Source organism: Hemiscyllium ocellatum, chromosome 7 (assembly GCF_020745735.1).
Source record: "Hemiscyllium ocellatum isolate sHemOce1 chromosome 7, sHemOce1.pat.X.cur, whole genome shotgun sequence".
NCBI lineage: Eukaryota > Metazoa > Chordata > Chondrichthyes > Orectolobiformes > Hemiscylliidae > Hemiscyllium > Hemiscyllium ocellatum.
This window is the reverse complement of record NC_083407.1, coordinates 98,370,181-98,386,895: the sequence shown is the minus strand read 5'-3', so window position 1 is coordinate 98,386,895 and position 16,715 is coordinate 98,370,181. Positions and strand designations below refer to the sequence as shown.

At 40.8% G+C, this 16,715-nt stretch overlaps 1 protein-coding gene across 2 annotated transcripts in view; it reads left to right on the top strand.

The window, feature by feature from the left end:
• Positions 1 to 16,715, top strand: part of nbeal1 (neurobeachin-like 1) — a 232,050-nt gene that overhangs the window by 151,850 nt on the left and 63,485 nt on the right. For both annotated transcript variants that reach the window (XM_060827558.1, XM_060827557.1), the window contains 6 exons: positions 2,772 to 2,904; positions 4,054 to 4,173; positions 10,053 to 10,356; positions 11,181 to 11,266; positions 12,109 to 12,198; positions 13,757 to 13,940. In XM_060827558.1, the coding sequence (XP_060683541.1) occupies positions 2,772 to 2,904; positions 4,054 to 4,173; positions 10,053 to 10,356; positions 11,181 to 11,266; positions 12,109 to 12,198; positions 13,757 to 13,940 (917 nt within the window). The remainder of the gene's footprint in view (positions 1 to 2,771; positions 2,905 to 4,053; positions 4,174 to 10,052; positions 10,357 to 11,180; positions 11,267 to 12,108; positions 12,199 to 13,756; positions 13,941 to 16,715) is intronic.

Genomic DNA, 16,715 nt, shown 5'->3' with positions numbered 1-16,715 from the left:
ATTCATACACACTCCTTATCTCCAGCTCGCCTGCAAACTAATTTTCCATTGCTGCTTGAACAATCAGCTGTGTAAACAATGTATACAATGAGTGTCAGGTTATTTGTTTTTTAAAAAATGCAGCAATCCTTTAATAATCCTTTGTTTTTAAAACTGTTCTTTTCCCATTTCAGTCAATAATCAAAAATGCAGAAAAATAAAAGGAAAGGTATGGTCTTTATAGTGAAGATTGTGGCTTTTATTTATATAAATGGTGCAAAGCTAGAGACCACAATGTAAAATGTTTTTTATGCACAATTAGAGAAACTATTGTGGTTGCTAAGATTTAATCCATTCCGTATCAGCAGTCTGGTATGAAGCTGGGAATTGGTGTGTTGTAGCATTGAAGAGGATTTACTAAACTCAATAAAAAGTAGATTGCTGGCTTCTTTTTTGAAAATACTCTGCTCCATATTCAAGAGCATTGGATGTCAGTAATTAATTGAAATAATTCTGTAGACATTCACACGTACCAGCAAAGTACAGTGCACAAATTATTGCCTTGAACCTGATGACTGTTTGATGTTCTTGCAAATTTTTTTTCTGCAGGTGTAGTTTTGTTGGTTATACTAATTTGCAGTACACTATGTCACTGGATGCAGCTTGGGATAAGATTAATTTTGAAAAAAAGTTGCTGTCAGAATTCACTGTCAATAAGGTTTCAGTGGAGCATAGTAATTATTATGTAAATTTGGAGTGCTTTTTGTTTGTTTGTGTCATGTGAACATTGCTAGTACATACCTATCCCTAATTGCCCTTGAGAAAGTGATGGGAAGCTGCCTTCTGGAATCATTGCTCTCCATGGAGATTAGGGGCATCCACAGAGCTGCTACATAAGGCATTCGAAGCTTTCGATCCAGCGGCAATGAAGAAACAATGATGTAGTGTCAAGTCGGGCTGTGTGGTCTGGAGTAGAACCTGCAACTACATGTATTCCTGTGTATCTGCTGCCCTTGACCTTCCAGGTGGTCGAGTCACAGGTTTTGAAGGAGGTTTGGTGTGTTGCTGCAGTTAACTTGTATGCTCTATAGTAAACACTATTGCCATGTCGTGTTGGTGAAAGGAGTGAAGGTTTGAGGTAATGAGTGGGATGCCACTCAAGGAGGTTGTTTTGTCCAGGATGGTGTCAAGCTTTATGAGTGTTCCTGGAGCATTCATTTGGGCAAATGGGTAGTATTTCATCACATTCCTGTTACAGATGGTGGGCTGATTTCAGGGAGTCAGGAGGGTGAATTACTTGCTGCAGGATTCCTAGCCTCTGATTTACTTTTACAGCCACAATATTTATGCGGCTGGTCCAGTTCAGTTTCAAGTCAGTGATAACCACCCAGGATTTCAATTGTGGGCGACTCAGCAACAGTGATGCTATTGAATATCAGGGGACGGTGGTTAGATTCACTATTCTCTATATAGCATGCATTCCTGCGGTGTGAATTATTGATTGCCACTCATCACCCAAATCTTGACATTGCTCAGGTTTTGGTGCATATAGGCAAGACTGCTACAGTATCTGAAGAGTTGCTATTGGTGCTGAAGATTGTTCAGTCATCTGCAATCATTCCCACTTCTGACTTTATTCATTAAGAGAGAGCAGAAGATGGTTGTACTTGGTTTTTGGAAGATTATGTATTGATTTGATCAAAGTTTTCAAAATGTTAAGAGGAGCTGCTCTGCTGGATTGGGAGGGAATTCTCGGTTGAGGAGGCATAGCACTCAAGGACATAGGTGTTGCATTAATTTTTAGACAAGTGAAAGTAGTTAACATTTCTGTACAGAATGGATGGTAGAAATTTGGAACTTTTGCTCACTTGAAAATTGGCATTAATTTAAAAACAGATTGTTACATTTTTGTTATCTGAAGATATTAAGAGAACTGGAGCAAAGAATAGAGTTAGTGCAAAGATTGGCCATGATCTCATGGAATGGTGGAATGAGCTTGAATAGCTATGTAACTACCTCCTTTTCCTATATTCCTGATGGATGTGTGAAATTTTCCAACTGAAACATATCCAGCTGTTCACTTGGATTATTTGTGGTCATTCCAAACTGGGTTGTGCTGGAGTTTGAACTACAGTGAAGTGGTGGGAAAGTACAACTCTCCAAATGTGATTTCAAGCTTTTCTTTTTATAACACACAAAGTAACAAGTACACTATTCCATCCTGGTTTGGGGGCTAGTTCCAATGTCAAGCTTAGCAGACCTTTAAAATTACTTGGAGATACAAATCAACTTATTGTTTCCACTTCAAGTTTCCGAACTGACTTCTTTGATCTGGTTGGACAAGGCGTTAAAGACCTCACTCCTTACTGTTCCCCAGTGCTTATATCCAATTGATCCCTGACGTCCCAGGTGTGGGCTCCTGACAGCTGCTTTGCCCTCCTCCTACCCCATTCCACAGGACTTAAATGAAGGAAACAGTTCCAACATAAACATGAGCGTTGCTGTAGTACCTCGTGCTAAATTCATGTTTGAAAAATGACATTTCTCTGCAGTTGGCATCTAATCTGGATACCTGGGAGTTTTTGCATTCTGCAGGTTTAACCCTTCTGTTCTGCAGCACATTAATTTGAATTAAATTGTATTTCTTGAAAGATTTCTGACTTATAAGTAGAATTGATATGAAATCAAAATATGACAGCATTTTTCTTTTGCAAATATTGAATGTGTGCACAGTGCAATTTTTCCAGTCTTAAGCTAGAGGCACTAAATGTCTTACCCTGTGTGTTTTTTAGTTTTTTCACAGCCAGTGGAACAGGATTCGAAGCTTTTCTGACTTCTTCAGGAGGGCTGGTTGTAGCAGTTTGCACAAAGAAGGAGTACATGACTGTAATGCTGCCTGACCATTGCTTTTGTGACTCCCTGTGGGTAAGTGTAAAGCCTAAGGGACCAAACATTGGTGTTTATTTTGTTGTATTTGATCAACTACTACAACCAGGACTGAAATCTTACAGCAGTTTTATGGAGAAAATGCAAACCTACAAGATGCACATCCAGCCTTAGTTGATACACCTACCTGCATGCTGTAGTGTGTTGATTTTACCCTGTTCCCTTTCACAGTTTCAGAGCCACTGACGTATCTTGCTTAAACCATGGAAGCAGCTGCCAATTTGGGAATAGTGCGGTATCACAAACAACAATATGTCAGTTATCAGATAATTTTCCATTTGGTCATGCTGAGTAAAGAAGAAATGTTAGCCAAGTGAATGAACTGCCCTGCTCTTCTGTGCCATGAGCTCTTGTCTCTACACTTGTTAGTTTAGATTTCTCACCCAAAGGACTCCAATATTGACCTGAATCGTGTGTTTGTGTCCTTAGTGGGACTTTGACCACCATTGAGTTACTTGCATGCATTTATCCCAATCTTTATCAGAGGCAACTGTAGACAGCTGGATTGGCAGTTACTTTGGAATTCTATATTTCAGTGTCACCAACCAAATGAACAAAGAAAGGCTGAATTGAAACTGTTCAAATGCAGTATAGCTGAAAACTGGAGTTTTAAAAAAAAATCATTGAGGAATCTTTCTACCCACTTTGTAACTTGCCTCGTCTCTGGATAGAAAGGCTAATGTTTAAAAATCAATTTACATGCTTGTAGCTGAACTGATCTAACTTGGCTGACTACTTCCTCATTGGAGCATTAAATGTGAAGGTACAGATTCTAATCCTCCATGGAGTTCCTGATTGGACTAATGTGAAGGGGAGGCTGTGATGTCTCCCACGCGGCGTTAAAAATGTTGGATAGAGGGTGTTGTCAGATTGCAATCATCTGTCTCACTGAGGTGGCCAAAGAAATGTTGCATGGAAACAGGCTTGTTCGTTCAACATCCTTGAGACAAAGGCATTGAACTTAAAATATCGAAGCTCACTTTATGTGAGCCCGTAATAATTAGATAATTGCACTTTCTTTAAACTATTTGGTTGTGTGCTCAATTGTCAACAAAACCCCTCTTGAACACTACAACTGACCACAGTACTTGAATTCTTCAACTGATCTGTGAATGTTTCTGTTAACAGCATAATATAGCTGTGGTACATGTCCCAGCAAAACGTCCCTTTGGCCAGAGTCTGGTGTACATCTATGTCAATGGTCAGCAGAAACTCTCTGCACCCCTCAAATTCCCCACTATGAATGAGGTAAGGTTTTATATCTGAATACACAGCTGTATTTTCTTTTCCTTCTTGGGGTATTGGAAATATGTCATGGTCATATTTCAGGTGGCATGTAAAGATAGTTTTCTGTATGGCATAGACAATGGTAGAGATATCATAAAACATAGAACATTACAGCACAGTACAGGCCCTTCGGCCCTTGATGTTGCGCCGACCTGTTATACCAATCTGAAGCCCATCTAACCTACACTGTTCCATGTACGTCCATATGCTTGTCCAATGACGACATAAACGTACTAAAAGTTGGCGAATCTACTAGCGTTGCAGGCAAAGCACTCCATATCCTTACTATTCTCTGAGTAAATAAACTACCTCTGACATCTGTCCTAAATCTATCGCCCCTCAATTTAAAGCTATGCCCCCTCCCCGTGCTTGCCGTCACCATTCTTGGAAAAAGGCTCTCCCTGTCCACCCTATCTATCCCTCTGATTATCTTATATGTCTCTATTAAGTCACCTCTCAACCTTATTCTCTCTAACGAAAACAGCCTCAAGTCCCTCAGCCTTTCCTCGTAAGACCTTCCCTCCATACCAAACAACATCCTCGTAAATTTCCTCTGCACCCTTTCCAAAGCTTCCACATCCTTATAATGCGGTGACCAGAATTGTACACAATACTCCAAGTGTGGCCGTACTCGAGTTTTGTATAGCTATAGCATAACCTCATAGTTCTGGAACTCGATCTCTCTATTAATAAAAGCTAAAACACTGTATGTCTTCTAAACAATCCTGTCAACCTGGGTGGCAACTTTCAAGGATCTGTGTACCTGGACACTGAGATCTCTCTGCTCATCTACACTACCAAGAATCTTACCATTAGCCCAGTACTTTGCATTCCGGTTACTCCAACCAAAGTGAATCACCTCACACTTGTCTGCATTAAACTCCATTTGCCACCTCTCAGCCCAGCTCTGCAGCTTATCTATGTCTCTCTGAACCTACAACATCCTTTGTCACTTTCCACAACTCCACTGACCTTAGTGTCGTCTGCAAATTTACTAACCCTCCCTTCTACGCCCTCATCCAGGTCATTTATAAAAATGACGAACAGCAGTGGACCCAACACCGACCCTTGCGGTACACCACTGGTAATTAGACTCCAGGATGAACATTTCCCATCAACCATTACCTTCTGTTTTCTTTCTGCAAGCCAATTACTGATCCAAACTGCTATATCTCTCACAATCCCATTCCTCCCCATTTTGTACAATAGCCTACTGTGGGGAACCTTATCGAACGCCTTGCTGAAATCCATATACACCACATCAACCGGTTTACTCTCAACTACCTGTTTGTTCACCTTCTTAAAGAACTCAATAAGGTTTGTGAGGCACGACCTACCCTTCACAAAACCGTGCTGACTATCCCTAATCAAATTGTTCTTTTCTAGATGATTATAAATCCTATCTCTTATAACCTTTTCCAACACTTTACCAACAACTGAAGTAAGGCCCACTGGTCTATAATTACCAGGATTGTCTCTACTGCCCTTCTTGAACAGGGGAACCACATTTGCTATCCTCCAGTCTTCCGGCACTATTCCTGTAGACAATGACTATTTAAAGATCAATGCCAAAGGCTCGTCAATCTCCTCCCTGACTTCCCGGAGGATCCTAGGATAAATCCCATCTGGCCCAGGGGACTTATCTATTTTCACAGTCTGCAGGATTTCTAATACCTTTTCCTTGTGAACCTCAATCACACCTAGTCTAGTAGCCTGTATCTCAGTAATCTCCTCAACAATATTGTCATTTTCTAGAGTGAATGCTGTTGAAAAATATTCATTTAGTGCTTCCCCTATCTCCTCTGACTCCACACACAACTTCCCACTACTATCCTTGATTGTCCCAAATCTTACTCTCATCATTCTTTTATTCCTTAAATACCTAAAGAAAGCCTTAGGGTTTACCCTGATCCTATCCGCCAACAACTTCTCATGTCTTCTCCTGGCTCTTCTGAGCTCTCTCTTTACGTCTTTCCTGGCTACCTTGTAACCCTCACGCGCCCTAACTGAGCCTTCATATCTCCTCCTAACATAAGACGACTTCTTCCTCTTGACCAGAGATTCCACTTTCTTCGTAAACCACGGCTCCCACACTCTACAGCTTCCTCCATGCCTGACAGGTGCATACTTATCTAGGACACACAGTAGCTTTACCTTGAATAAGCTCCACATTTCTAATATGCCTATCCCCTGCAGTTTCCTTCCCCATCCTATGCTTCCTAAATATTGCCTAATCAAATCGTAATTGCCTTTCCCGCAGCTGTAACCTTTGCCCAGTGGTAAACGCCTATCCCTTTCTATCACTAAAGTAAACATAACAGAATTGTGATCGCTATCACCAAAATGCTCACCTACTTCCAAGTCTGACACCTGGCCAGGCTCATTATCCAGTACCAAATCTAATGTGGTTTTGCCCCTTGTTGGCCTGTCTAAATATCCTGGGACTGTAGGGATGTGCCATGAGTTAGGGGGATGGCCTGTGCAGGTTGCAAAATAGTGGGTTTTGGGAAAGGATTGTGTGTGTTGCAGAAGGTATATAATGAAATATCCACTTCTAGCAATACAGTACATCAATGTCTGAAGTCTGTGGTAAGTAATGGAGGCAATTTCCAGATGTGAAAATACATGATTTATTTCATATGAATTATTACCACCGTGGTAATCCTTTTACTATTTCCATTGGTCATGTCGAAGTTATTAATCACCGAGCTTAGTAGTGATAAGAACTTCTGATAAAGAACTTTAAGCATTATGTTCATCAACCACCAAAATTTGAATGTTTAATCTTAGTTTATTTTAGAAATTTTATCATACAAGGGCCTGCATTGCTATCACACTATTCATGACCCCAGAAGATCCCATACTGCTTTACAACCCATAAAGTAATTTTGAAGTTTAGTTGTCATTATAATAAGACCATAAGTGATGTATTAGGTTATTTGGCCCATTGAGTCTGCTGATAGGTTTTTCAACCCCATTTTCCTGCTTTCTCCCCGTAACCTTTGATCTCCTTGGCAAACAAGAATTTATCTATCTCCGTTTTACATATACTCATTTATTGCCTTCTGTGGCAATGAATTCCACAGATTCACCACTCTCTGGCTAAAGAAGTTTCTCCTTATCTCCGTTCTAAAGGGTGTTCCCTTTACTCTAAGGCTATGCCCTCGGGTCCTCGTCTCTCCTGCCAATGGAGACATCTTCCCAATGTCCACTCTGTCCAGGCTGTTCTGTATTCTGTCAGTTTCAGATCCTCTCTCATCCATCTAAACTCCATTGAGTATAGACCCAGAGTCCTCAAACGTTCCTCATGGATTAATTCTTTCAATTCCGGGGTCATTCTTGTGAACCTCCTCTAGATCCACTCCAGGGCCAATCCATCCTTCTAGTGTCCAAAACTGCTCGCAATACTCTAAATGTGGTCTGACCAGAGTCTCTTAAAGTCTCAGAAATACATCCCTGCTTTTATATTCTAGTCTTCCCGAGATGATGGACAACATTGTATTTGCCTTTCTTATTACTGACTCAACCTGCAAGTTTACCTTAAGAGAAACCTGGACAGGCTTTCCCAAGTCTCTATGCATTTGAGATTTCTGACTTTTCTCCCCATTTAGAAAATAGTCCATGCCTCTATTCTTCCTACCAAAGTGCATGACCTCACACTTTCCCACATTTTATTTAATCTGCCACTTCTTTGCCTACTCTCCTAACCTGTCTTAATATTTCTGCAGCCTCCCTCCTCCTGAATACTGCCTGTACCTCCACCTATCTTTGTATCATTCTGAAAACTTAGCCAGAGTGCCGCCAGTTCTTTCATCTAAATCACTAATTTATAAAGTAAGAATTTGTTATCCTAACACTGACTCTTGTGACTCTTAGTCACAGCTTCCATCCTGAAAAAGGACCCTTTTATCCCCATTCTTTGCCTCCTGCTTGACAGTCAATCTTCTGTCCATGTTAGTAACTTGCCTTTTACACCATGGGCATTTACCTTAATGAAGGGAATGTGGCATCTAATCTTGTGGACAGCCGACTCACATTAATAGCATTGTGGTAGTCAGTTTTTGTGAAGTACGTTGAGGGATAATTATTGGACGTAGAGCTGCTGTTTGAATTAGTGGGATAGAATCTGTAAATGCTCAGTTGAATGGCCAAGTAGAGTCACGGTTTAATGTTTCATCTGAAAATACACTATTGGAAAGTCACCTTAGATAGGATCTCCAAGTTCAAGACTGTCATTAGTTAACTGGCTGGTCAGTGTCTCAGGGCCCTCTGCATTATGCGTTCTGTGTCTTGACGATATGTTTGAATAAATCTTCCGGACTGCACATTGACCTCTGGTTTACGTTCTCACTATGTGTTCTGTTGCAAGCACCAATTCAAGGCTGATTAAGACAGATTTTTGATTGACAAGGATGTTGAGGGTTATGGAGGACAGGCAAGAAAGTGCTGTTAAGATCGCAATCAGATCAGCTTTGATCTTACTGAAGGGCAAAGCAGGCTCAAGGGGCTGAGTCAAGATTAGAGCACAGCAGGTCAGGCACGTCAGAGGAGCAGGAAAATTGACATTTCAGGCAAAAGCCTTTCATTAGGAATCAGCTCTTGCTTGAAACGTCAATTTTCCTGTTCCTGAGATGCTGCCTGACCTGCTGTGCTTGACCCTTATCTCCAGCATCTGCAGTACCCACTTACGTCAAGGGGCTGAGAGGCCACCTCTTCCCGTTTCTGATGATGCTGGAAATAGCTGAGCCGACAGAGTCTGTGGAGATGAGAACAGGGTTAACTTTTCAGTTGAGTGACTTGTCATCCAAACTAGATGAAAGAAGTTAATTTTAACTACGAGAAAGGGGTCAGAATGGGAGGAAAAGCAAGAGGCAAGATCTGTGATCAGGTAAAAGGTAGGAGTTATTAGATGAAAGATTTCAGGTTGCAAGGATGAAGGGAGTGAGAGTGAGGCAGGTCTAGAACTGAAAGGTGTGTCTAAAGGAGCTGTGAATAGCAAGGTCATGAATATTGCTGCAAATGTGTTGCTGGTCAAAGCACAGCAGGCCAGGCAGCATCTCAGGAATAGAGAATTCGACGTTTCGAGCATAAGCCCTTCATCAGGAATAGCATCAGGTCATGAATATTCACCATCCAAAAGTGAAGGGAAAGAAATGAGAGAACAAAAAACAATGAAGGGAAGCAAAATAAAGTGGGCCAGAGGTTACACTGTAAAATTTAAGTATAACTATGAAATCAAAAACTGAGGTGCTTTCCCTAGAGTTTGCCTCTGAAATTCATTGGAATACTGTAGCAGGCTGAGGACAGGAAAGTCAGAGTGGGATGAAGGTGAAGACTTAAAATGACAAGTAACTAGCACCATGTCATCTGGACGATCATCCATTAAATGTGGAAACTGGTGGAGGCAAAAAAATGAGGCATGATTCTGGGAGGGAAGGAGCAAGAATAGAAATATGTGAAATAGAATGAATATAGTCAAAGGCCCTGTCAGTCACTGTGCGGGAATCATTGGCTGAAGAAAATCAGAAGGGCTAGCATGTTAGTGTGCTTCAGTTGAACAGATGCATTGGAGAGGGAGAATGGGACAATGAACTAGCAGGAAATGGGGTGCAAAGAAGTGCAGTCTAAAAAGCTGTGGACATCAGTGGGTTTATAGCCGATAGCAGAAATGGGGAGGCAGAAATCAGGAGAGAGTTGGAGATGGACCACATGAAGATAACAGAAGCAAAGAAATTGGAAGCCGCATCAGTGTAATTTTCCAGTCTAGGGTAACATCTTTAGCATTCCTAACATGTCGAGTTCACACTAAAATCCTGTTAAATGTTTCCTCCCTATCTCAGCCTTTTACCTCATGTTGCATTGGATCGGCTGGTCAGAGGACCACAACCCCTCCACCCTCTCAAATCCCGGATCCTCCTTTCTCATTATCCATTCCCTCTGGGCGGGCGTCCCTGAGTGCAATTCTTTCCTCGTCAGCCTGGAGTGGAGTCGCAGGAAAACCTGAATCGGTGACGAAACTCATTTCGGCAGGAACTCAGGATAGTGAATGGGGTTCGCCCACTTCACTGGAGGGTCAACTGGGTTCTGTTCTTGTCTTCCATGATGCACTACAGTACTCCCAAGTGAAGGCTCTATATCTTTCAGGTGAGAATTAGATTTCAACTAATGATTGAACATAACCACCCAGAATTAACTTACATTAGCCCCAGAACTTCGTGTATCTGAGTTATATTAATAAAATTATTTTGCTATTTTAAAATTTCTCTTCATAGACTCTTGAATGCAGGAGGTTGTCAGTTGGCTTTTTGTGTTTGTGCCAGCTCTTTCGTACCAACCACGCTCTCCTGCTCTATGCCCTTAGTTGTGTGAAATTTTCTGTCTCAAGTATGTCCAATTCTCTCTTGAAAGTTATTTTTAAATCTGTGCCCACCACAGTGTGTTCTGTATGATACCTACTTACTGCATAAAAATACTTTCTTCTCATCGTCAGATTTTTTAATGCAACTTAAAATAGTTTTTTACTGCTTCCCAATCTGATGCCAGAAAAAAAAATTTCGTCTCATACAACGTATCAAAACCATATGTAGTCAGGAGCAGTCCTATTGTATTTCCCTTAAATGTCTCTGCTCTGAGGTGGGGGCAGTCTCTCCATAGAACTGAAACTGTTCATCCTGGTCACATTCTAGTAAATCTCTGCACCTCCTTCTAGATCCTGATCTCCTCCTGAAGTGTGATGTCAAAGTTGGATTCAGTACTCTAGCTGAGAGCTGTCCAGTGCTTTTTTTTTTCATTCTTTATGGTATGTGGTCAGCATTTAGTGGCCATTGCTCATTGTTTTTGAGAAGGCAATGCTATACCGTCCAGATATGGCTGATAATGTTGAATGTAGTTCATACCATGGCAAGGTTTTGCCTGAAATATTGGATAGGGACTTGTTTAAAATTATGTTTTTTTTGTCCTGGTGACAGGTCCAAACTGCATTTCTCCATTGAAATCTCAGGAGTCTGAGCTTACAGACCTCACAAGTAAGCTGCTTCTGCATTATACACCAAAAGTAAGTACATCTAAACCTATAATCCTGAAGGATTATCGTGTTGTTTTTAAGATTTTTCTTTCTTTGTCTTTGCGGACTGCCACTTCCAGAAGTTGTTGATCCTGATATGTGTCATGATCCCATTGGTACGGGATGCTTATGGTAACGCATCCCTTAAGTTGCCAGACCCCTTTCCTGAGCAGCAGACACTATTATGGCGAAGGCACGGAAAGTTGTAAAATGTTCAGTGGATGTCTGCGATTGCAGAATTCACAAGAGTGCTGGAGAATGGAAACTTGGTTCAATTTGCTATCCTTAATCCAGGGAGTTGACAGCAATGTTCGGCTTCAGAGCTGCTTACACCCTCACTCTTGAGGTGGCTTCAAACCAGCAACTACTTTAGAAATAAATGCATAAATCTGGAAGTATTCAGGCCAGGCTGCATTAATGGAAAGAGAAACTCATAAAATTTATGTGTTAACTCTATTTTTCTCTCCATGGATGCTGCCTGACCTGTTGAGTATTTATAGCATTTTCCATTTTATTTCGGATTTACAGCATCTGCATTACTTCGATTTTTCTTAATGTATATGAAAAGTCACTGGGTTACAAGCACCACTGCCAGGGCAGACATTTATTCCTCAACCCAAAATACCTTTCAGACATGAGTTGCTGCCTTGAGCAGTGTGTGTGGTGTAGGTGCATCCATTGTGCTTTTAGGAAGAACATTCCAGAATTTTGCTCCAAGATGAAGAAGGAATGGCGACTCAGTGTCTTGTTCTGAAGTTCCTAATGCTATGAGATTATTTTACAGCTCAGTATTTCAAAACTAAATGCTATAAATGTTTTCTGCGTTATTACAGGCTTGCAAAAGTCCCATCTGCCTCGATTTGTCTCCACATCTCCTTCATGGGAGATTGACAGGACATAAAGTTGTCAACTGGGACATTAAGGTATTTTAGTCAGTTGAATTATTGACCACAGTTATTATTGAGAAAGTGACAGTTATCCAGATTTTGCATTAGAAAAACAAACATTTGATAAAATTATTTGTGGATCTGAAATGCTGCAAAACTGAAAATGTACTGGAAATGGGGTGGTGCATACGGTCGATGATTTTAAATTATGTTTTGAAATAACTCCTTAATGAACAATCCATTCCCTCTGCTTACTCCCCTCACTTTTTCCAACCCCTGTATAGTTACCATAACCTTTTCCTTCAACCACATGGAGGCAAAACCAATGTTGTAGAAATACCCTATTGGTGCTGACAATAATTGGTTGTTGTAGGACATCCCTGGGACTTTTGGAATACTGGGTGCAATTCTGGTCTCCCCTCCTATCAGAAGGATGTTGTGAAACTTCACATAGTTCAGAAAAGAATTGCAAAGATGTTGCCAGGCTTGGAGGGTTTGAGGGTTTGAACTATAGGGAGAGGCTGAACAGGCTGGGGCTGTTTTCCCTGGAGTGCCGATGGCTGAGGGGTGCCCTTATTGAGATTTATAAAATCACGAGGGGCATGGATAGGATAAATAGAAAAGATATATTCCCTGGGCTGGGGGAGTCTAGAACTAGAAGGCATAGGTCGAGGGTGGGAGGGGAAAAATTTAAAAGAGACCTGAGGGGCAACGTTTTCACACAGAGGGTGGTACGTGTATGGAATGAGCTGCCAGAGGAACTGGTGGAGGCTGGTACAATTATAATATTGAAAAGGCACCTGGATGGGTGTATGAATAGGAAGGGTTTAGAGAGATAACGGCCAAATGCTGGTAAATGGGACTAGATTAATTTAGAATTTCTGGTCAGCATGGACGAGTTGGACCAAGGGGGTCTGTTTCCATGCTGTACATCTCTCTGATTCTATGTCTCAACATCCAAATGATCCCTGAAGTCAACCAACACTGAGTCCCTAACACCTAAACCGAATGGACAGACCCAATCAGGACAGTGGCCCAAACTGTTTGTGAATGGCTTAGGCTACAAATCACTGCTTGGAATGTTCTAAACATATTGACTATTTTATAATACGTTCACCCTGTATTGGCAGTTTTAAACTCTACTGATTTTAACCAAAGTCAGATTTTCTAATAATTTGAGCCATATCCTTAGAACTGCAATTCTGGATGCAGTTGTGAGCAATTAGGAGAAACAGCTGCTAAGTGGCAAATGTCTGTTGTCAAATAAATGCTTGTCTGCTAGATCATCAAGTAACCACCAATGTGAAAATACTATTGAGCACAAGTATGAACTGCTTCAAATTTTGCTCTGCCCCATTTTTCTTCCACGTTAGTGCTCCGTCTCAACTGCCATCCAGTCCAAGTGAGAGTACTGCCCTGCTACGCAGCACATTGAATGGAAGTAGCTGGCGCAACTCAGTTAAAAAATTGGAGCTTGAGATTCAGTTAGTATTGTCCTGCTGAAGCAGGCAGGAAGTGTTGAAATTATGCTTGTCTCATTGTACAATTTAAATGTATCTCTACGACTAGATAATAAAGTTTTGATATCTTGCAGGATATGATCAATTGCACTGGTGGTCTGAATGTTCTTTTCCCACTGCTGGAACAAATGAGCAATCTTGGGAGCCAGGGATTGGTGAGAAATGGAGACTATCATGGCATCACTGACTTTGTGACACCTGAAGCCTCCTCCCCTGCTGAAGGTGACTGGGTGGTAATTCCTTCAACTAGAGCTTCTGGTAAGACTTCATAGTTCATGTTAATTTTGAAATCGATGATCCATCTAGCTAGGTTTATGCATTATCATAATCTGTTGCCACATCGCAGACCTGTTCTTCTCTTTGCTATTTGTAGTTATTAGTGTGAAATCCTTCCTTCCCTACCCCTGGAAAACTTGTCCTTTTTCTATTTATTAAGATTATGCAGTGTCTTAAGACTCTGGATCTAGTAATGTTTTCTTTAGTTTAATTTTTTTAGTCGAATTTTAGTCAAGGCAAGTTGACGAGGACAGGGTGGTAGTCATAGTCTATATGAATTTCAGTAAGGCCTTTGATAAGGTTCCACACGGTAGGCTGCTCTGGAAGGTTAGATTGCATGGAATCCAGGGTGAGCTGCCAAATTAGATACACAATTGGCCGAATGGTAGGAAACAGAGGGTAATAGTGTCAGACTGGAGGCCTGTGACTAGTAGAGTGCCTCAGGGTTCTGTGCTCGATCCATTACTGTTTGTTATCTATATCAATGAATTGAATGAGATTGTACAAGACATGATTAGTAAGTTGGCAGATGACACTAAAATAGAAGATATTGTGGACAGTGAGGAAAGTTATCAGAAATTGCAGCAGGACATTAATCAGCTGAGGAAGTGGGTTGAGAAATGGCAAATGGAGTTTAATATAGATAAGTGTGAGGTCCTGCATTTTGTAAAGTCAAGTCAAGGTAAGAGTTTCATGGTAAATGGTAGGGCCTTAAGGAGTGTAGTAGAACAGAGGTACCTTGGAGTTCAGGTGCGTGGTTCTCTGAAAGTGGAGTCATATAGACAGGGTAGTAAAGAAGGCTTTTGACAGACTGACCTTCATCAGTCAGGGCATTGAGTATGTAAGTTGGGAAATTATGTTACAGTTGTACAGGACGTTGATGAGGCCACACTTGGAGTATTGTGTTCAGTTTTCACCTTGTAATAGGAAGGATGTTATTAAACTGGAAGAAGTGCAGAAGAAGTTTACAAAGAAATTGCTGGACTCAGTGGTCTGAGTTATGGGGAGAGGTTAGACAAGCTAGGACTTCTTTCTTTAGAGTGTAGGAGACTGAGGGGGCATCTTATAGGAGTGTATAAGATCATGAGAGGCATGGTTAGGATGAATTTCTTTTTCCCATGGTTGGGGAATAGAGGACTAGAAGGCATCAGTTTAAGATTAGAGGGGCAAGAATAAAAGGGAACCTGAGGAGCAACTTTTTTACACAGAAAATGGTGCGCTTATAGAAGGAGTTGCCAGCAGAGTCATTAAGGTGGATACATTAATAATATTTAAAAGACATTTGGACCAATACCTGGATTGGAAAGGGTTAGAAGGATATGGGCCAAGTGTAGGGAAATAGGGTTAGCATGGATGGGCATTTTGGTCAGCATGGGCCACTGTATGACTCTGAGTTTTTTGCTTTGAAGAAGAGCATGTCCCACCCCTGCCCTAGGTTTCCCCTCCTTTGAGAGATGCATTGTTGTCTTCTCTTACCTTGTTACTCATTTCATTCATTGGTGTCTACCAATACAGTAAGGTCATGCACCTGCCAAGTGTTTTCAATGCAGGCCTTCAGGAGGCTGCTGAGTTGTGAAACGGTGAGAAATTTATCAGTGCAGAATCAGTGCAATTAACTTACAAGCTTAGTGCACCTTTGTGTAGAAGATTTTCAATGAAAAAGTTGGAAGCTTTGTAGTCCTTTTACTTGTTAAGCTTTTAAGCAATGATCAGGAATCATGTAGTTGATTAGTGAAAATGGTAAGTTTCACTAATGATAAGTAAAAATTGTTAACACACCAAATGTTGTTCAGGTCTAACCATTGCCATTGACATTTTAACACCTTTTATATAATTCTCATTCACACCCTTGAACCCAATCTACTTTCTATTAAAATGAGCAAGATCATCCATGTATGTTCCAAGCTGAGTAAATTAAGTTGCTGTTATCCAGTATGTGGATGAGGGGAGGCAGGTTTATCTTGCTAGTTCAGTGGGCTGTTCAGTTTCCAAACTTCACTTAAATCTGATTTTATCCAAAAGATTTATTTACTTTCACGATCGAAATCTAACTAGAGTGCAAATTAAATGTATCATGAAGATATGTTGATTGCGTACAATGTCGGTATTCAGCTGTATCCCCAAAGATGATTCAGTTTTTAAAGTCACCTGACTTCTTTAACATCCGCCATCTACATGTACTTGCTGCATAGTCATCAGCACCTCCTACACAACGTCTATTAAGGCACAGCCAGAAAATAACAGCCTCAAGCTTATCTTGTTCACAACATCCTTTTGCTTTATATGAAGATATTAAACACATGTTCTCATAAAGATTGATGCCGAATACCATGAAAAATCTTCAGACTTTAAATATTACTTCAAATATTTCTCTTTATTTGCTACTAATTTATTCTGAGATTCCCTAGTTTTTGGAGAAATGCTTTTTTTATGAGGATTGAAAAACAAGCCTCCCTATTGGTTCTTCCTTTCAAAAATCAGGTCTTTTCCAGTTCACTTTAGCAACCTTCATGGGGTTGTTGGTTTGACTTTTTTTTTCTCTTTGCTGGTCAATTTTTATTTAAAGTAAAGGCTGATAAGAGGTTTGCGGGGAAGGCTTCTAATAAAAAAATCAGTTCAGCCATGTGATGGCGCTAAAGTAACAGTGGATGCAGGACTAACTGTTGAAGGAGGCTGTGGTTTTTTTTAAAACTGAAGGCAGTTCAGATTTGTCATATGTATGAGTGTTAGTCTTTCCTGCCAACAGGGCTTTCCATT